A 23,077-nucleotide genomic window follows, 5' to 3' on the forward strand; every position below is an offset into this window, starting at 1 on the left:
TTAGTTGATGGTAGAAGTCAAAGACGAACCCTCACATACCACAGATTTACTTTTGCAGAGAGTAAATAGATGTTCTAACAAATTCGCATCATCTGTCTTTTACAGTTTTCTTTTTTCATCATTTCAAACAAACAAACAAACAAACAACAAAGAAACATTTCTCTCTCTGTACCGGACCTGACTGAAATTGGTCACCAGTAACAAAACCAATTGGAAAACCAACTTTGAATTGATTACTCTCAATCAAAGTCATGCACGTTGCAGCTAAATGACAAATGTTTCCAGTCATAAATTGTAAAAAGAGTTATGGGTTATTATAACAGATAAAATATTTGCTCTTAAGGGAATAATATTAAGTCCAACTCTGACTGGAGTGCAAGATGCAACGTATCAAAAGTCTGCAAGGCCTAAAATAGCTATCTTACAATATACAGTATGCACTAAATGAGCTTCTACAGTACATTTATTTACAACATTTAACAAATACCTTTAAGAGTCAGTGCATTTTCAATACTTGCAGACAAATAGCTACTTTTCATAGAAAATGCATCCACTATCCAACCTATCTCACCTACTGTATCTCTCAGACATATTTGGAAGCATACTATGAAAAATGCATTTATTATCATATATTTGGAAGAAGTATTAACTTTAAAAACTGTGCAAGAGAAACAGAAAGAAGGTAGCAGAGAAGTACAGACACAAAAGCAGTCAGCTTTAAACACTCTCAACATTAACATGAACTCTTCTTCCACATTAGACTACAGTACCTTACCTTTCTGGGAGGTGGCTGCATAGCTGGATGCTGATATAGTGTCCGTTGTTGTCTCTGTTAATATGTTACCTTACTGTACTGCTACTTCCTCAATATCTTCACATGCTCCATGCACATGTGCATCTCTCTTTCTCTCTCTCTCTCTCTCTCTCTCTCTCTCTCTCTCTCTCTCTCACACACACACTGTGGTGCTGTCTTGGATAAAGCAGCCTACAGAGGGCAGCACAGTCCAGTGGCTCTATCATTAGACAATAGGTCAAGTCACCATGTTGCCTTGAACAGAACACAGCACTTGTTTAAAGGTTGTGGCCACATTTTTTCATGTCTGTCCTACAACAATATTCACATGCCCATGAAAGAGTTTTTGTTTGCTGTAATTGTTTCTTGTGGTCATACCGGCCACAAAGACCCCCTTAAAGGTCACATATTATACTCCATTTAAACTAGTTATTATAGGTCTCAGACACCTCCAAACCATGTCTCTGAAGTTTTTTTTCAAAAAAACAATCAGATCATGCATTCCAGCATGTCTCTATAACCTCTGTTTCAGCCCATTTCCAAAAGTGCTGATTTCTGTGTCTGTAGCCTCTGTCTCCTCCCACTCTGCTCTGATTGGTCAGCGTTTTCTGTCAATCAAACGTCCTCAACAACAGCGTCACCCTCCCCCTCCCTCCCGGAGAAGCTCTCTCTGAGAGAGAGAGAGAGAGAGAGAGAGAGACGAGTGGAGAGATAGCAGCTAGAATAAAGTTTATAAACCACTTTAAAGTTTATAAACCAGAAACTTCACCCAGCGCACGTTACCGGAGGAATCTGATCAGAAATCGGCGACACATGATGAACATCTGCGGTCCAGATTCCAGGTTTTCCTGACGGTTTCTCTCAGGTAAATAATGCTATTTATAGCTCTGTTAGTTAGCTCAGTGTTTACCTTATGCATCAACTCTGTAAACCGTAAACATACACTCTGTTTTACGTCTGTCTTTACAGATCCATCTGTGAGAAATGACCGACAGAATCATCCCAGAGGAGAGCAGACAGCTGTGGGCAGATGGCTCTGTTTACATGGAGATACAAAGCTAACCCGGTAGCATGTAGCTAACCCATTAGCATGTAGCTACATGCTAACGGGTTAGCTACATGCTACCGCTATGACACGGTGTGTAAACACAGCGACCATCAGGGTGGAAAATAGAAGATGTGAAACAGTAGTCAGTTCATTATTTCTGCTAAAAGATAAATGTATGGAAGATCAGAGTAATGGTATATTATTTACTGTAGTAGCTGTCTCTGTGTTACCATGACTACAGACCACCGGAGCTTAGCTTACCATAGTTTACCAGAGCTGAAGACTTTCTCCTGTACCATGTTAACATAACTAACTAACAGGTGAGATGATTACAAATGCTGTGAATAATTAATATTGTCATCTGTCTACTCAAATAAAGTTTGACTGTGAAACAGAAATGTGTTGTGTTGCTTACAAGTCACTATTTACTACCTGTACTCTGCTACATGCATGACATCAAATATATATATAATATATAAATATCATCTGTTTAAACAGTGTAATTACATAAAGCCTTTGTGAATGAACATGTTATATTTAGATGATGGGAGTACATGGTGCAAGCTTTTGTGTGGAGTATTGCAGCCAACAACAGAACAAGCGGGTTTTCCTTTCAGCATGTTTACTAGTAAACAGTCGAAATAACAATGGCGGACGCAGCTTGCTGAGCCGGCTACTCCGTGGGCGGGGTTACCAAGCCGGGGTATGGGGTGAGGGGGGTGCTGTTCTGTTTCACTGGAAACAGGAAAGCCATATATGGCTTGCATTTCTGCCTAATGACGTCAGAAGACTAGGAAAAAAGCGAATTTTTATTTCTGCACCCATTTCCGGACAAACGGAGGAGGAGAAAAAGAGAGAGGATGGTCTTTTATGATACTATGGTGGCCTGTAGACACACTGGGGACAGATATTGATGTTTAAAAGACATGGAAAAGTGCATTTTGCATAATATGTGACCTTTAAAGCAATTTCAACGAAAGTGATTGGGAACAAAATTCAGAGTCCTTCAGAAGAAGTTCAGCTGAAGCTAATACAAAGCTTCAGCAGTGTGACTTCGACAAATCAAGTGTGTTCTTCCACAGTTACAGTTTAAAAAGTAAATTTTTGGTACCAAAAGTCCTCTTTGTGTTAGTTTCCCTCTACAGTGGCACAAGTTTTATGTGAAGCTGTGATTTAATGCACCACCTTTCTCTATAGAACAGCCCCAGTTGTAAGTTTTCAATATCAACAACACATGGAGGAATCTTTGCTCTGCGTTCTACTTAGGACCCAACATAAACATCTCTAATGAGATATTGAGCCCTAGACCAGAGGCCTGTACCACGAAGCGAGTTCAACATACCCAGGGTATCTTCTCGTTATCTGACTTCACTAACCCTAACAAACGAGATCCCGCTAAGCAGTCCTACAACGCTGGTTATCAACTCCGTAAGTCAACCCAGGGTTTCTCAGTCTGGCTGTGAGCGCGTTCACATGAAAGGGCCGGTGTGTGCAGCATCTGACCAATCACAAACATGGACAAGTCTACTGACTTGCAGACAGACAAGCAGAGCGGCACATTTTACAAAGGAAGAGCAAACTATATTAGACAAATACGAAGAAGTTAAACACATAATTCAAGCTAGAAGTAACACAGCTGAAGCTGCCAAATGCAGGAAAGACAGCTGGCAAAAGAAAAAACTGCTGATGTGTGAATTTAACAGAATACTCAAAAGTCAGATATAGTCGTCTAGATGGGGCAGTGATGTATAAATAACTTTTAGAAGTGAATTGGATAAATGGATTACATTTCATTATGCCCTTTAGCAATGATATGGCGTGTGACTATTTCAGATGGCAATACTGATCCATACCAGTCACAGTTTGATCATTTACTGTATGACAATACAGAAGAATCAATTATACTGTTACGCAGGCAGGAATGACACAAAGCTCACTCTGGTGCAACACATTTAATTTCTGTTGGAAATATGAAAATACAGCTGAAGTCAGAAGCGCTTTCTGTCATCCCATACTGACAGCTTCTTCTACTCTATACGTTCCACTTACTGCCTTAAGGCACACGTGTGAAATCAACATTCGCCTCCCACTCACTTTCATTTTCCGCAAGCGAAGGGGCGAAAAAACATTTGATTCCGGTTGCGAAGCAAATAATTTGCTTGCAGTTCAACTTTGGTGAACTTTCAGGCAAATACGCCATTGACAGGCGATGGTTACTCACCAGCATTCGCGCATGTATGACCGTGCCTTTATTCTTTTACACCATAACCAAATATACTGTTTTTATGGCAGGCCTACATTTTACAGTGTAAATAAATTCATACTTCAACTGTTTTCTGGTGTACTGTCTTTGAGACCCATGCTGCTCTTCACCCTGGAACCCTCTGTGGTGTTATCACTATTTTATACTTTATATTTATTTTTTAAAGGTATTTTTTATTGAGTAGATTATTAATCTTACATCGTCCCTCCCCTATTGGGCTTTAGAATCACGCACCCATGGATGCACTCTGTCCTCAATCTGGTCTGCTTGCCTGCAGCGATCCACACTTGCTCTGCCTCCGCAATCAAGCTCACCTGGTCGTCATCAGCTCTTCACCACGCAGTGTGGCTGTATTCTAAACCTAATACTAGTAGTACGTACTGATTTGGTCAAAATGTAGCATGTAGTATGCAAACAAAAGCAAAATCTACAGTATGCCAAAAATACCCGGATGTTGTACTGATTTGGAAAAAATCTCCAGTATGCATCGGACCGATAATGACAGCTACCGCAACTAGTACGCTACCCTCCAAAAATGGTGGAGCCGCCCCAGAATGCTCAGCGATTCCCATTCCCTATACCATAGACCAGGGGTTCTCAACCTTTTGTAACTTGAGGCCCACTTCTGATTGTTAAAACATTTCCGTGGACCACCTCCCCAAATAAATGACAAGCTGGGCTATAAATATGTGTTATGCCACTGTCATGTGTAATGACCCACATAATTATTCAGCTTACACTAACCCATCACTGCCTGCCATTATGAAAAGAAATCAGGGTCATATTTCCTCTCCACACGCTTTGGAGCTTTTACTGGTGCAGGGTTGTCTCCAACATCACTTTTTCATTTAAAAAACCGCTCCATTTTGTGTCACTGCATCCGAGACATATATCTCTGTAAAGGGGAGCCTCGTGGGTACCCACAGAACCCATTTTCATTCAGATATCTGGAGGTCAGAGGTCAAGGGACCCCTTTGAAAATGGACATGACAGTTTTTCCTCGCCAAAATTTAGCATAACTTATTTAACCTCCTTCATGACCAGCTAGTCTAACATGGTTGGTACCGATGGATTCATCAGGTTTACTAGTTTCATATGATGCCGGGATCTTCACTCTAGCTTTAAAACTGAGCCCGCTACAACCTCTGAAAGATTGAATAGTGGTTGTCAGATTTTGAAAGGTTAATCTAACCATTTGGCAGTACCTCTGCGGCCCACTAGATGGTATTCTGAGGCCCACAGGTGGTTGAGAATAGCTGCCATAGACCATACTGTAGATCACATAGTTCTGACTTTATATCACATATAGTCAGAACTATGTGATATCTTTCACTGTAATATATTTAAATCACAAGATCTGATATTATTGTCAGAATCCTAACTCTGTGTGCAATGTGAAACGCTGTGAAAGGGACGCATTATCACACCATCTATACCCACCCTGTATACCAGCAGGACAACAAGTCCTCCAACCCATACTACTACTACATAGGTTGTTTGTTCCTGCAGTTTTAAACACGTGGTTCCCGTCCTGAAACAGTCGCAGTTTGTTTAGGTTTTAAGCAACGAAACTACTATGTCAGGTATAGGAAGAGATCATGGTTTGGGTTAAAATAAGTAAGTTTGTTACGTAACTTAACTGACATACGTCAACGTCAATGTTGAGTTAAAAAAACTTTGACAGAACACACAGGACAGCGGTCTCCTGGATCGAAGTCCTGTGTTTATTTGACCCCGACCTCCTCCCTATGCGGACATTGTTGCTTTTTATACTACGTCACCTGACTTCTTCCTTTGCTCCCGTCATAATTACTACGCCCACTAGAGGTCGCCACGTACCAATAAAAGTAAATATGGGTCGTAATACGCTGCTTGCACAAACGACCTACGGGGTTGTCTCAATCAGAATGATCACTATTATTCAACTACCATGAATTATTGCATAAAATATACATATAGTAGCTTTAATCTAAGAATTCTACCCAATCTGAAAAGATACCGATTTTCCCGCTTGGTCTGGATTGTTGTCTCTTCTTTTTAATGACATTAATCACTGCATTCTGAGAGCAGCTATAATAGTCTCCTTTGTCATATAAATCCTAGTTAGGGTAAGAACGGATTATACAAACAAACCAACACACTGGATTAATGACAATAATAATTTTTATTGATGTGGCACTAAGCAAGAGTTGACAAAGTGATTCACAAAACATGAACAGAAACAGAAGGTTACATAAGAGCCCAGAAGAATGAACAAGGACATGGTCATCTGGGTGGGATGGTGGTAGAATCGGATAACAATAATAATAATAATAATAATAATAATAATAATGAATCAGTTGACATGTATCCTCAACACAATAACAAATTAATAATAAATAAATAAATAATAGGTCTAAAAAAAATACATTATATTTCATGTTCAGCATTAATATTATCATTAACAAATGGGTTGTAATTCACATACATCTAAATATGAGTCATGCAGCACATTCAGAGAGAGTGTTGATTTAACTTCTATTATTGGATCTCAATATTAATGTATGTGGTTATTAATAATACAGTGCATCTACCATTATTGATACAATATATGATGAATGTTCATGAGACGAATGAATTATGATCACCTATTGAGTTATTCCTCGAGTACTTATTTCTGCAGATATTTCATTGATTAATGTATTCATTTAATTTGACTCAATATCTGTTGTTTAAAAAATGTCATCAGTCAACCGGGCCTGAGGGGAAACCAGCATTCTACTGAAGTCTGATTCAGTCCCGAACTATGTACGCTGCTTAAATATGAGGACAAATTCTCCTGATAGTGGAAAACACAGTGGTTTGACACAGTGCCTCTCTCCTCCTATTTAAAGGTATAATATGTAACCGTTGTCGGTTGATCTGTGTAAACACACAGCATTCAAAGTTCCTCCTCCTCGGCTCAACGAGAGAGAGAGAGAGCAGCGATGGTGGAGCGAGCTATAGGGTGAATGAAGAGAGGGAGCGGCGATAGTGAGAACAAAGCAGTGAATCAGAAAAATAAAGGGTTATTGCTGAAACTCAGGAACGTTCTGAACACAGCAAAATAAGAAGAAAAGAGAAAATCCAGGCACCACACTGCTAGTGGGTCAGATGTGATGATTCAGAGGGATTATTTTTGTATCAGTCTATGCTATTCTATTTTTAAAATTGGGGTCTTTCTTTACTTCTGTCTGAAAACAGCTTTTCTGTGAGTGAAAACCCACTCAAAAAATTGTCCAGTCTTGTCCTAAACAATGCCTAATAAATTGTGAGAACATCTCTGATGCCGCAGCAATCGGCTCAATTTTAAAATACTGAAAATGAATCATAGAAATATGCTTTGACACATACAGTGATCACACTGATGAATGCAGAATAGAGAGTGCTACAGGAATGAGTCCTAAAACCTGGAAATGAGTTAGCATCCCTCTTCTAGAAGTCAATGTGTTTTTAGTCAGATGCCTGAAATAAGGTCTGTGGTTAACACAAGCTGAAGAGATTTGAAGGTTTTGCTCTACAAATACCCCATGGGTGAATTTTGAAGCCTTTATGTGTCTTAAAAAAAGGCAGTTGCTAACAAGTGGCTAAATGACGTTAGCTTTTTATTTCTGGTGATTGCATTCACGCTTCAGACATTATAAAAGTGATGTCATAAACGTGTGTTTGCCACAGAGATTACTTTTTGCAATAATCCCAAACCCAATGGAACAGTCCCACTGGGTTTTTGTGGAGGGAACCAGAGTGATGCTAACTTCCTGGTTGGCCTACAAAAATACGTCATCCCTGGAGCACTCTATATCTGTCATTGATGAATGTAAATGAATTGGAATGAGGATTACAGAAGAAACAGGTTCACAGGTCACCACTGATAACTGAGGTTATTGTTTTGAGGAGAATTGCTCCAGCCAGCTTGCCAGTTTCTCATGGAGTTTTTTCGGTGAAACCTTCCCAGACAGCGCACAGAGGTCGATCTTCATCTGAAGGGAGAAGCACATTGACATCAATGTTGTATATATAGCTGCACTAATCTATATTTTTTTTTACATAACATATACAGAGTAGCTTATATATCAAACACGTTCTCACTCCCAACAGCTCGGTCAGTGGCCCTACGCTTCAAACTATGACGCTCTAGGTAGCCCTCCAGTGTCAGTTTTGGATGTGTCAGCGACGGCGAGTCAGTTTCTGCTCGTTACATGCATATTGTCTTTTCAAAATAAACTTTTGTATTCACAGGAAAAGTATAATTTCCACTCATTACATGCAAACAGTTTCTTTTCAGAATAAACTTTCAATGTAGGTTTACTTAGTTTTTAGGCTTAGGCAATAAAACTACTTGGTTAGGGTTAGGAAAAGATCGTAGGTTTTAGTTGAAGAAGGGACACAAACAGCGGTCTCCTGGGTAAAAGTCTTGTGTTTGCATGCAATTTTGCTACAACCTTACTATTTAAAACACTTCTGCATTAACAGTCTCACGCTTGCGCAGGCGCACTACTCGTCCGTGCGACTCCGAAGTGGCGTAAATAATCAGGTTTTAGCAAAGCTAAAGCTGCTCCCGTCTGGCCATCGATTTAGGGTCCCAAGGGCGAGCCGGAACATATATAAGAGGTCTTTTATTCCCCATGCCATACAGGCACTGAATGCAAAATGACTGCACTAGGGAAGACCTTACGTATTTTGAAAGGTGTAACTTATCCCCATCTGTTGCCGCTGTTTCCTGCCCATTTGCACAATTGTACGTTGGTTGTATGCTTTGTAACAGTGCAGAGTGTTTTGCCGACTGTATGTTTTTAATGTTTGAATTTCATGTCATGTTTGAATTTATCTTTCATGTACTAGAGAAGCCAAAGACAAATGTCCACTAAGGTGGACAATAAAGTCAAAGTAAAGTAAGTAAACTAAAGTAAAGAAGAATGTGTTTGGGAAGTAGTGCGCATACGACTGGATTAATGAGACTTGGATTATTCTGCATGAGTTGTGTGAGAGAGAGAGTTGGTAAACGGATGTTTTGATATAATTTTGCTGTTGTTAAACGCAGCCCCCATTTACTCCAATTCATCAAGACTTTTCTCTGGTTTTACATGAGAGAAAGTGTGAGTCTCTGGTATACTGAGTGAACTGACCAAAAACTCATGGGAGGCAGCTGCAGTTCAATGCTAACAACATAGATGATATATATATACACACAAACACAAATCATCAACCATGATGACTCACCGTACAGTTCCTATTTCCCATAATTTCCAGTGCTCTGGTCAGATGTTTGATGGCTTTCTCAGCGGAATTACTGGGGTGCAGGGATTTCAGGGCTTTAATGGCAAAACCACGAGAGCCACATTCCTGTCCAGAGGGCAGAGAGAGAAAACTCAGTTCACTTGAATACAGCTGTCAGCTTTTTTTTGATTACTTGATTATTGTGTGGCTTTATTGAAAAAGAAACTGTGAGCAGTATTGTGTGCTCGAGTGTCTGGAACTATACCGAGCCGTGGCTACCACCAGGTCATGATTTAAAACATTCAAATGTAATTGGTTCGGCCAACAATTTTGAAGAAATAAAAAATCCCACAATCAACCATGGACCATCATGAAGGTAAAAAGTAAAATATAATTTCAGTTAAATAAATAACTAAAATAAATATAAAAATATGTGGTTCTTACAGTCCTCAGGTCCCTTTCAGATAAAATGTTTTTTTTGAAAGTTCATTTATACATATGTTTCAGATTGAGTCCAATTTCTGAGCCTTTAAGCCTCTCTGAAACTTGGCAATCACACAGTGCCAACAGGACTTTTGAGATGATGCGTGCAGTTTAAGACATAGCTCTAATGCTTAATTGGGCACTAAAACCCTATGTAAATCCAAAGATAAAAATAGGACAGCTTTAACGCTGTTCGAAGGTGTATTTTTTTTTTTTTACTGTTGACAGAGCTAGGCTAGCAGTTTCTACCTGCTTCCAGTCTTTGTGCTAAACTAAGTTAAACGTGTCTCATGGCCTATCTCTGTGCTGGATGCTCAATCCATCTTCTCATCTGACTATTTCTGGTAAGTTTACTAAACGTCAAGACAGTTAACACATGGAGGGAAAACACTGTCTGAGTAACGCACATTTTCCATGTCTACACCAAGTAGACAATAATTCATCTCCCATTACGTTAATAATGATAATCATCTCTCTCTTATACTCACACACAAAAACACACTTACCTCTAGTGACGTGTTGAGGTTCAAACACTGGCATGCTGTATCCTGAGGAGATCATATAAAGAGATGACGTAAACGTATTATCAAATATCAAGTCCAGTTCAATCAACCATGTTTGCGGTGTCTTGTTTGTTGTAATCAATCCCTTCCATAATTAATAAATGTAACTTTTGTAACTTAACAGAACAATAATGCATCTACCAGTCAACAAAAGCTATGCACGAATAACTGAAATTGGTTCAGATGAGATAACGGCAAAGCAAAGAGGAAGTGGTAAAGATGGTGCTGAAGCTGTGTGTGTGTGTGAATGTGTGTGGACACTGCAGAATAGAGCAGTCTTATCATACGGAGTGCTATCGTGGTATCGTGAACCTGTCTGCATGTTTCTGTCACACACACACTATGAAAATAACATTTTCAGATTGTTAGCTAATTCTTCACAACAATCTCCTTTTGTAAAACTTACACTTTCTTGTGTTTTTACAGATTAATTACATAATATTTATACTTTGCATACTTGTAGATACATTTCAATCAAAAAACTATCTGTGCCCTGTTCCCAATCGCTTTACCTCCCGTTATTGTAACACTTACAAAGTCACTGTGTTTCACCGGCATAACTACTTTTCTGTTATGAATTCAAATTTGTGACATTTTAAGATAATGCACGAAGCATTTTCATTCAGATTGCAACCAACTGAATACCCCTCCGCTCACTCCTCCCTTCCTTAGCGTGTCTATGGTGTCCTTCAGGAAACATAAAAAACATGAAAGGTTCTCTCTAGAGCCGGTGTTTGGTTTGTCCGTTCTGGTCTACTGTAGAAACATGCCGGACTTCGGCAAGAGGACGCGCTGCCAGATTCATAGTTTCAGGTGATTATACACTAATGAAAACATAGTTATGAATATTATATTAAATTTCTGCTAATAGATCCCCCGATATGTTACACACTGGATTTTTAAGTCAATATTATCTCACATGGTGAATTGCCCTTTCATCCCAGCATTACAGAAGGACAGCTTTGGTGACCAGAGCCAGTGCTCTGTATACATGAGTGTATGTGGTTGAATAGGCAATGCAATCAGAAAACATTTCAATCCGTAAAACAGTTAGGTGAGGAAGCAAAGAAGAAGAAGAGCGGGTTTCAGAGTGGTGACGTAGAGTCAGAGTTAGAGCAACAGAAGAAGATATCATCATGGTAGACTTACAGTGATATGAGCCGAGCTGCAGTTGTCAGGACAGTTCTGTCAATCCAAACAAGAAACAACGTTAAAGAAATCACCAGCAGCAGCAGCAGCAGCAGCATAAGCAGCTCTGTCCCAGCAGCAATAACTAATAGGCTGCTTGTTTCATCACTTATCTACAGTATTACCCACATCACCCACACAACATTATCAGTTTTCACTGTTGCTTCTCGTATGACGGTGAGGAGGTTACGTGCCTGGGAACAGTCTTCAGTGTTTGTCAATGATATAACAAACCCTGGACATACTTGAACACAGCCTATAACTATACTGAACAATAAACATAAATGATTAGATTTGTGCTAAGACTGCAACACATGTTAACATAAAGAGGTGGAAAATGAAAAGATTACTGAAAACATTCGCAAGAAAGGTCTGATTCATCCATTGTTAAATGCCGATTACTTCGTCAGTCTTAATAAAGTACGACCACATTTAATGACTCACAATACTATTCCCTGGCCTGCAACAAACTATGTATGTGATGTAACATGGATGTCACATGCAATAGAATTATTCCACCTTACCTGCACACTGTTGTTCAAGACGCTCAGATTTACGCGGAACTCGTTCTTGGATAGGCATGTTGGCCTGGATGATGCGAGAGAAGCGATGAAGAGAGGCAGCAGCAGTAGAGGCAGCATCCTAGAGGACCCGGTTATGGCTGATGGATATGTTAGCATTACTACAGAAGTCCTCGCTCACAATGCAAATGGCTAATTCTTATTAATTTATTTTTGTCTTGGCTGGTGTTTCTAGTCCAGATCAGGTCACTGTAAAGGTCCAGAGAATTATTTATGCCTTCACCTGCATTAGCTTTCTAAACCTTGTAAGTCTTGCTGCCTGTGGTAGACACCTGAACCTGCTCCTGAAGCTTTGTCATTGGATGGGCGACAGGTCTGCAGCTTTTAACACATCAGGATGTGACATTTCCAAACTATCGGGGATTCCCTACACTTTGTGTCCATGGTTTGATGATTTTTTTTGTTGTCACGATGCTCCCACACAGCAGGACGTCTTTACTCAACAAGACCCTGACACGGTGGCAAGAATGATGCTGCTATCTGATCAGATCTGACTGCTTATGACTGTCGCGGCATTTCCTCCTCTGTGTAAAGACCTGGCCGTCCCTGCTCAGAGGAAAGCAAGATAAAGATACCAGATACATCCTCCTCTGCAGTCTAATGGTTTTCATCCAGCCAGTAGGTCTTTATCCATGGCAGGGTATCCGCGTTAGCCTCAGGTGTGCCCAGGGGCTCATGTGGGATTAGTTGTGTGTGTTTTATGCACTCTGGCACCTTATTTACATTCAAAGTACATGTGTTAATCTTTGATGAATGGAAATGTGTCCCTCAAAATCTGTTGTTTACTTTCCAGATTAATTATGATTTGTGATAATAAAATGTAATGTACTTAATTAGGCTACAATTTTGCAGTACTTGGACTTTACTTGATTATTTCTGTTTTATGTTACTCTATACTTCTACTCCATCTCAGAGGGAAATATTGTTCTTTTTACTCATACACATTTATTTCATAACTTTAGTTACTTTGCAGATTCAGATTATTAATACAAAACATAATCAACTAATAAATGATGACGTATTATAGATAAAACTACCCGGCAGTATATAAATTCATTAAAATGAGCTCCACCTTTACCAGCTGCAACATTAAAGTGAACACAATGCATCAATAATTATAACCCAATTATATATTATACATTATTCTGAAATAATGAGCACTTTAACTTTTGGTATTTTAAGTATACAGTCCCTTTTTGACCCTTTTGAGGAACTCATTGCGTTTCGACCACAGGGACTAGGGTCTAAGTTAATGTACGGGGACGTTTTACACCCAAGAAGGCGCTGGGCTGGTCGGGGGGTAGTTCGTAGGGATGACCGTCGCTGGTCAAACACACACAGCGCCGCTACTTCAACGGCTTCAACTCATGTTGCCCCTGTGACCACTAGCGAAAGAGACACATTTTCACTGTACAAACATATTAGTTTTAAGCCCAACCACGTTGTTTTTTCCTAAATCTAACTATAGTGGTTTTGTTGCCTAATCCTATATAAGTACACAACAACAAGCATGTAGGTCCCAGAAAACTGGGTCCCAGTTTTGTTTATCTTGTGCACAAGGACGCACAGGGCACCTTTAAATGACGCCCTATGGTCTCTCAGAAAACTACGGGTGACGTCACGGAGACTACGTCCATATCTTATACAGAGATTGTGTTTTAGCCGATGCGTTCTGCCTCTTTTGCTCCACACAGACTGTTTACCTGCATGCGAACAAAGCCCGATCAAACGTGATTGGTCAATATCATTCGGACTACAAACGGAAAACAGAACACTTCCGATTCCAAAATCTTGTACCGTTGCCTACAGATTCTGCATTCAAGTCAAGTCAACTCAATTTCATTTGTATAGCCCAAAAATCGCAACAAAGGAGGGCTCCCCCTTCCAGGATGGACAGACGTGCAATACTGTAGATGTTGTGTGTACAGAATAACAGCATAATGAAAATACAACATAGACAATCCATATGACAAAAAAATAATACATATAATGTGAACATATGTGAGAAGGTGGATTCAGGGGGATGTCAAGAAGCTTCCTGGCGTCACCAAACAGATAGAGCCAGAGCAACACGACCTCCTCTCCACACCAGGTAAATAGAGCCAGAGCAACACAACTTCCTCTCCACGCCAAACAGGTAGAGCCAGAGCAACACAACCTCCTCTCCACACCAGGTAGATAGAGCCAGAGCAACACGACCACCTCTCCACGCCAGGTAGATAGAGCCAGAGCAACACGACCACCTCTCCACGCCGAATAGATAGAGCCAGAGCCAGAGCAACACAACCATGCATATAGCTGTTTATAGAGATTACATGTGTGATGACACTTAGGCCAAGTTAAGCTAAAAGTGGCGTCTGTGTGGACAGAACTGGTTATGGTTGCTTGATAACATGTCATGTTAATTAACACATACTGTTAGACTGTTCAACTGCATCCTCCAGGAATTTCCAGCTAATGACAAATGCGACTGTGAGCGACAGTGAGGGTTCAAACTTCATACAGAATTCCACTGACTAAGGTAAATGAAATTATTAATAAATGTGCTACTTTGTTTTCCACTGTAACCTTTACTCATTGAGATAAGAAGAAAAGTAGAATTACAAAGAAATCATTTCCTACTCATGTTGTGCCAGTTGTTATGTGAAAGAAATAACAGGACTAAAACTGAAAAAGGTCAATTTATCTCTCAAGCTGATAATATTATTGACCAAAACAGCAAATCTTACTGATTACCACATCAAACAGAATAAACAATGCTTACCCCTCATACTGTGATTATTGAGTATTGATCGCTGCAGTCAGTGGGAGGCTCAGAAAACGAGTGCTGCAACAGATGAATAACTGCGGTAGTTTTTCTTAGAAAATAAAACCACCCTGCCACATCTGAGACTTGTTGCACGCAGTGAACATAGTAGGGGTGCTCATTTTCAGCTCAGTGCAGATAAGACCACTGGTGAGAAACGAAATAAAGTGTAACTTACTCCTCAGTACACTGTCCTCATGAGATTGTGTCCAAAGCAAAAAAAAATTGTGCGTAAATGAGCAGTTTGTGTTGTTGTCTCCGATTGTTTGGATTTTCAGGTTATGTATTAAATCCCTACACAAAGAGAGTATCTCAAAGAGAGTGCTCCAGGGATGATATATTTTTGAAGGCCAACTAGGAAGTTAGCTTCGCCCTGGTTCCCCCGACAAAAAGCCTATGGGATTGTTCCATTGGGTTTTGGATTATTGCAGAAAATAATCCCTGTGGCAAACAAATGTTTATGATATTTACACATTTTGTTCAGCAAGACAAGGCAAAAGTGAGCATGGCTCACATACCCCCGCTCACTGCTTGACCCCTACTAAAGTAGGGCCAAAGGTTTTGCCCTTTAGGAACTAATGTAATTAGTCTATTGAGCACAATGTAGCTTGTTATTAGCTCACCTTCCTCAAATCCAGGATGCCCCAATTTTTTTAAATTAACCCCCAAAAGGCACAACTAGACCACACCTTCAACCGTCATACCAAATTTGAAGTTCCTAAGTTAAATAGTTTCCGAGTTCTGCACCGGAAACAAAACGGATGGACGGACGGACACGTGGTGCTATATACCCCCGACAACGTTGTCGCAGGTGGTATAGTAATCTTCACAAATGAACACCACTTTATGATTTTTTAAGAGTGAATGCAGTCGCCAGAAGTAAAAAGCGAACTACACCACGGTTGTATGAGCGAGTATAGGCCTACACAACGAGGCTGAAAACGAGTCGGCATGATGACGTTTAGTCGTCTCCTTCAGCCACTTTTTTAAGACACATAAAGGCTTCAAAATTCACCAGGTGGATATTTACTGACATATTTTATATTGTAGAACAAAACTTTAAAATCTCTCCAGCTTGTGTTAACCACAGACCTTATTTCAGACATCTAACTAAAAACCATTGACTTCCAGACGAGGGAACTGGAAGTGCTAAAATGCTAATTCATTTACAGGTTTTAGGACTCATTCCTGTAGCACTCTATCCACCTTATTCTCGGGGGTGTTACTATAGAAATGATTATGTCTGTAACTTCTGGTGAGGTAGCGGAAGTAGCAGTACGCTAGTTAGTCCCATAGGCTAACCATAGTGGCTAACCACCAACGGCGCTTGTTTTGAAAAGTAATTTGCCTTCACTTTAGTAAATCCTGCTTTATTTTTAACAGATATTTAACTAACATTAAATTAGCGTTTTCTAAAATGTCATTGCCGAGCTTTGGTACGGTGTTCCGTACACTTTACGCCCCTCAGCGCCACGCCAGGCAGCACTCCTCTTTTGTTAAGAGCCATACAAGCTTGTTTGTGTGCTCATTCTCCGGGGGAATATCCATTAGACTGTCTACACTTTGACTGATGTCTTTTGGAACAAGAGTTTTTGAGAAAATTGTTGAAAAGTAACGTCTCCGCCTGTGTAGGAAGATCAGCTTAACGGTGTTCCATACAGAGCGCATGACATGATTTCAACAGCGATTAATGATAAATATTCAATTGATGTAATTAACTCAATTTAACTTTATTGACCTTTTATTAAATAACACGACTGCAACATCAATATTGGGCGCAGGATTACGTGCAAAGTTGTTGACAAAGTTGCTGCTGCAGTGCCAAGCAGTCAGTGTGCACCATTGATATTAAAAATGCCCATTTTAAAGCATTTATTCAACAAAGGATCATATATTTAACAACGTGTGATAGCATAATAATCATTTCATACAGACTACAGTACTGTGAGAATTATAAATTAAGTTGAAATGTACATTTTCGCTGCTCTAGTCATCTCCCCTCTCAAGCTGCAATCAGGACTGGACTCTCTGATTGGTCGGGAATGAAAGAGGGGGAACTGAAGATGACACCCATATACATTTTATGTAGAAGTATTTATTCAATGATCGGCGGAAAATGTCATCTGTACGGAACATGGTTAGTGTAAGCCTACAGAATATAGTTAGTGTACGTTAGTTGGGCTACGAAAGACCAACGGAGAAGAGACGTTGGGTCCTTAAAAGGACTGACAGCAGTGCCAGGAGAACATCAGCTATGATGTTCATGTGTAGGGAGGACACAGCATTGTAGCGTCTGTTTAATGACAGCCAGTTACTCTCACTATTTTCTGTACAGTTTAAAATGTAAGGCAGTTTATGACACGGAGTGCAGGGCAGCAGTTGACTACAAATAGTTTCAGTACAGTTATCTGTGTAGAAAAAAACTAAACCTTGTTACTGTGGAAGTACTGATCTGTCTCAGAGCTTTTCAGATTGTTTATCTCTTCACCGTCTGTAGCAACGGAGTCAATAACGTAGCTAAATATGCTCGTGTAGGTTATCTGAGGCCACTTCTTCAGGTCATCCTCCCATCCCTCCATAATAGAAGGCAGAGCTATGATCACATTATCCTGTTTGAGCTGTAATAGGTGGTGTTCACACATGTTTTACTAGATTTATTAATACAATCGCTCTAGGAGAGAGGATTAGCGTAGCGTTACCATGGAAAATGATTCAGTGACACAACGCGACGGAAGTTAGGCCAATTATTCACGCAAGGCATCATGGGGGCTAGGAATAAGGTGGATAGGCCTACCCTTCATAAATAAGTGAACATGAAAAGCCTAACAAAGACAGTAAAGACTGTATGATATTGGTGTTGGTCTGGTGTGCAGGTGTTCTTTACAGGCCACATATTTGCATATAGGTGTCATCCCATTTAAACTGTGTCCTTGAGTTATTTTTGGAATTAACTTAATGGCCGGAAATGCCAGAAGACCACCTGTGATTAGGTAACTGAGTATAATATATGCAGGTATTTAACTAACTGTACATGCTGTTCTCATTTATTGTTCCTACTTACCGATGAAATACCTACGAAAAGTAATGCACTATAATTCGTACAGTATAACCCACGTAATCATGAGCCAGGACTATGGATGTATAAAGAGAACTGGATACAGCGTCGGAGACGGGCTCCCGTTCATTCCTGTGAGTGCTGCTCAGTGGAGCATGAAGTCAAAATGGCTCGACTGCCAAGTGATAAAGTACCCGGATCATCCGGCGATCTTCCGCATCCATTGGGCCCATAGAGCAGGCGCAGTAGCGTTTCCTTTAACTCCGCCTCCCAGCCCTCACTTCAGCCTCGATCTGGGTCTCAGTCACATGAACGGATGAAGGAAATTAACTCTGGATTCAGCTATTAGTGCGTTTTACAACTTTTAGGACGTAATGATTTAAATGAGGGCTATTCAAGTTGATTTACCTCAAAAACAATTATCCTCTGAGTTACAGACGTCTCTTTCCCAATGTAAGTGTATGGGAAAAAGTATTTTTGGGCCCAATGGCATCACGTGACGGACAAGAAAGTTGTAGTACCACCGTTTGGCCACTACAGGGCTTTGAAATTTGCTTCAAAGCCCGGCGCTCTTCCTGGGGGCTTGGCCAAGACGTGCAGGGCTGCCTCTAAGGAAGTCAGGTGACGTAGTTTTAGAGCGACAAAGTCAGCGTAGGGAGAAGGTCGGGGTGCACTGATCACTCGTGTTGCTGGACGTCCGCAGAGAAACACACAAAAAATAACTTTTTTGTAGAATCATACGAGGATACCTTGAACTGTAAGAGCTGTCAGGATAACATGATTGGTAAGAATCATCCAGTAGCCTACTCACTGTTTAAATCACATTAAAATATGTATTCTGGTGTGCCTTTGAGAGATGCAAGTCTCATGACAGTAGGGCCGGGCGATATTATTATCTTTTATTGACATTCCGTTGAATCATATTGTGTTATAGTTGTACAAAATTCTGTTGACCAAGCATTTCCATGCATTGATTCTTTTGTTTTACAAGTGTGAAAGCAAATATGTCTGATGTACTTCATAACAGTGGAACAACTTGACAATCAACTTGATTGTTTAAATTGATTTTGTATGTATGTATTTGATCATAATGAATATTCATCATAATACTGATAGGCTTATATTGGAGAGGCATGTGTCTCTGTGTGTTCAACACATTCTCATCCCGACTCGTCGTATACCACCGCTTTGTCACACCTCCTGGCGCACTCTCTCAGAGCGTTTACTGTTGCCGCATGTGAGTCTATTTATGATGCACTCAAAGAACAACAAAAAACACAGGGCTTTCACCCAGGAGATGACTGCTCGTGTCACGTTATCATACTAATGTCAGCAACTGACAAAAACACATCGCTGATCATTTGCCACAGCAATCCACACAGGAGTCTGACTGTTCACAAAGGTAACAATCATGAAACCATTTAGCTTAACTGTGATCATGAACTGAGAATTAAATATAGGCTGTGTTGAATGAAACTGCTTGGCCCACTGACTCCAGTCAAACTTTAAATTAGCTAAAAGTAAAATTGTACTGTTGCGGAAATGCCGAACCGATTTGCAAGTCAACATTAGCTCACTTTAGCCAGCCAGCCACAACGTTAGCTCGCTGACAGGATTTGGCTGCAGAGATCGGACGTTCGCGAATGAGCCGAGTCAAAGGTCGGCTTCCGCTGCGTGGTACGGCAGGTCCTTTTCTCTAACCCTTCAGTGTAGGCTGGATTCTCAGCTGATTGCCGTAGCGACGGTGCATGAAACTGCCATGACATCATCTTCAACTGGACATTCACTGAATCATTTTAATGGCGCTCAAAGGATCTGCACTTTGTCAGTTGTACGGTGGAGTGTACGGAATGTGTCGGCGTAGTTTTGCAAGCTGCCATCTTTTTAAAATCTTGGTAGAGTAAATTGGAAATTGCGGCCGCCATTGACGGGAGTTTGGCTATTTAAAGATGGCTGGTTTGTGCAGTCGCGCTAGTGACGATTCTCTCTGACCAGCCCGTTCTCACTCGCAGGGAATCAAATACCGAGGTTTTCTCACAGTCATCGGCGTACGATACCGCCGCACAAGGCACCCTTTAGCGTCGGTATGAAATGCACCAGGCGTCCCATTGACTACAACGTAAACCCATCCGCGGCAACAGTAAACGCTCCGAGACAGTGCGCCGGAAGTGTGGTGACGTAGTTTAAAGAGCAAAAAGACATAAACAGGACAGGCGGTAGGGGTCCAACAAACACAAGGCAACTGTAGTTCATTACATGGTGTAGAGGAAAAGTGTCAAAGTACAAAAGAAATGGTTTCACTTTTAAAACCATAGAAAAGCCAAGCTGCTGCCGGTTGAATTTTAGAAAATCACAATTTAATTTATTCCCCATTCAGCTAATAGTTTGGTTGCATTCTTTTTGACACTAAATCCATAATGGAAAAGAATCAAACAATTACTGTGAGACCTCTGATGCTCAGTCTTGTCAACTAGATAATACCTAAAAGCTTAGATTGCTAATCGGAGCATTTTTCAGCAATATTTTACATTTCAAGTTCCAAGGCTCTTCCACAAATGTGCTGCAGAAACGGTGTTCGGAAGGAAATATAGTTACATTTGTAATCCTGAATTAATATGGAACAAGTTTGTTTTAAATGTTTTGTTAAATGTTAATATTTTTTCTTTGCTACCAACGTCCCTGTAATAACTGGAGGTATCGGACACTCAGGAACAAACTGACAGGTCTCAGCTGGCCAAAAGCCTTACCTGTTGTCCTCATGCACATGAGATTCAGACTTAGGGCAGGAACAGGGCTTAGTCCATATGAAATCCTTTTTGTGAGACCCATGAGCATAGGGATGGGTCCAGACGACTTGCGCTCCCTTCCACATCTCAATGTGATGATGAAATGTTACGTTACTGTCGCCATTATCGTCTTCTACTCTATCAGACATCCATAAACAGGTGAAGATGCCCTGCCACAGCCAGCCCAAGGGAAGCTCCACTCCCTGAAACCAGGGGACTGGGTCCTCACCAAGACTTCAGAAGGAAGCACTGGAAGCAGAAGCGGTGGCGAGGACCCCCTGGATCCACGCCAGCCACTATGAATGGATTCCACCACCATACAACGACATGCATCCCCATGGTTCACAATCACCACCACACATGCACCCAACAGCTCACGGATACCAGTGAAACGAGATAAGTGACACGCCCCCTGCTCACGCCCATCGGTGCGGTCATGGCATTATTCCTACTTGTTCCAACTTGTTTCATCATTCCCTGCATCAAGATGATAAGGAACTCAAGTCAGTCACAACACAAATGTTTGAATCTGAGTACATGAGGCTAATTGGAGATGACCCTGGCTGCATACTGCGTTCCTCAGTAGAATGCAGAATGAAAGCATTAAAGTGATGTATTTAGCAGTATGCTAGACCAGGCTGTAGCCTTTAAACCAGCTCTTTAAGCACTAGACAAAACTCATACCACCAGAGTATTGCAATATTATAAAGAAATACAACTATTATGACCAATGTTTGTTTACTTTATAAGATACTGCAGGTTTAGCTCCACCACCCCTTAAACTATTTATCACGGTGCAGTAAAACAAACAAGATCATCAACGAGGGGAGACGATAAATATAAAATGAAATGTACTCAAACTGCTTTTTCAGTTAAATGCAACTAAACAGTGAACTCTGGGTCTTGTTCGCGAGTGAGGTGTCAATAGAACGTGAGATTGGCCGGAGAATCAGAGCACCGGGGGTGCATTTGCTTCTGTGACAAAAAGAGAGCGTGTGCCGGAAGGCAAAGCTCTCGATCTACTGGTCAATCTTTGTTCCTAATCTCATCTATGGTCATGAGGGCTGGATCATAACCGAAAGAACTAGATCGCGGTAAAAGCGGACAAAATGTGTTTCCTCAGGAGGGTGGCTGGCGTCTCCCTTAGAGATAGGGTGAGAAGCTCAGTCATCCGTGAGGGACTCGGAGTAGAGCCGCTACTCCTTTGCGTTGAAAGGAGCCAGCAGAGGTGGTTCGGGCATCTAGTAAGGATGCCCCTCCTGGGCGCCTCCATATGGAGGTGTTCCAGCCACGACGAGCTGGGAGGAGGCCGCGGGTAAGACCCAGGACTAGGTGGAGAGATTATATCTCCACTCTGGCCTGTGAACGCATCGGAATCCCCCAGTCAGAGCTGGTTAATGTGGCCCAGGAAAGGGAAGTTTGGGGTCCCCTGATAAGCAGTTGAAGATGACTGTGAGTGAGTGACTGAGTAAGTATGAGAGTGACAATGCAACACTTGCCTGGACTGAACTGAAAATAATGTTGCCAGTGAACATAATTTATGTTTCTTCCAAAACATATTAGGAACCTTATAGTAGTATCAACATGGAGGCTTTGGAGTTGTTGGAATGGGGAAAGCAATGCAACCAACAACTTCTGCTGTGAGTCATTAGTGTAATAAGATAATGATTAGTAATTAGTTACATTTTTTAACTAACATGGATCATAACTCTACTGCCTAAAAATGTAGATGACTATAGCTAGCAAAGACACGTGGCCACGCCGGCTGGCTGCAGATTAACAAGGTGGAGACTACTTCTAAAAGTTGAATGTCTACAACAACTTTTTTTACATTTATATTTCTTCTTACATCGAAAGCAATATATCGTGTGTGAATACGTCTGTTTTGGAGTTGTTTTAAGGTGTCGTTTTCTACTCAATATTTACAGAGCTATTGGCTAGTAGTTTCACCATGTTTTCAGTCTCTTTTGCAAAGCGAGGCTAAACCTGTTCCAGCTCTGGACACATACAGATGAATTTGATATCAATAATCTCGCTTGACTCCAGACTCCATTAGGTGGGTTACATGTGCAATAACATAGTTAATTACAGCTTGAGAAATACTATTATAAACGCTATTTTGTGGACGAACATGTATTTCAGCTGTGATTATATAATAAATTATAATATGAAACACAAAACGAGTCAGCCACCAGAAGTTCCAAAGCAGAAAATTAAATTTATTTAAAATCATTCAGCAACTACAAAGACCGGCATAAAAAACAGTACATCGTCCT

At 40.7% G+C, this 23,077-nt stretch overlaps 1 protein-coding gene across 4 annotated transcripts in view; it reads right to left on the reverse strand.

Annotated features, from left to right (window-relative positions):
* LOC141774986 (F-BAR and double SH3 domains protein 1-like) overlaps positions 1-18,732 on the reverse strand; it is a 43,348-nt gene extending 24,616 nt beyond the window's left edge. For 2 of the 4 annotated variants that reach the window (XM_074647865.1, XM_074647862.1), the window contains exons 1-2: positions 18,424-18,732; positions 18,210-18,314 (exon numbers count right to left, since the gene is read on the reverse strand). In XM_074647865.1, the coding sequence (XP_074503966.1) occupies positions 18,210-18,248 (39 nt within the window). In that variant the 5' untranslated portion in view covers positions 18,249-18,314; positions 18,424-18,732. Of the gene's footprint in view, positions 1-775; positions 898-18,209; positions 18,392-18,423 lie in introns of those variants that run through there. The other 2 variants (XM_074647863.1, XM_074647864.1) reach the window with 2 other exon arrangements.
* Between the last annotated feature and the right edge of the window lie 4,345 nt (positions 18,733-23,077).

The sequence above is a fragment of the Sebastes fasciatus genome, chromosome 10, assembly GCF_043250625.1.
Source record: "Sebastes fasciatus isolate fSebFas1 chromosome 10, fSebFas1.pri, whole genome shotgun sequence".
NCBI lineage: Eukaryota > Metazoa > Chordata > Actinopteri > Perciformes > Sebastidae > Sebastes > Sebastes fasciatus.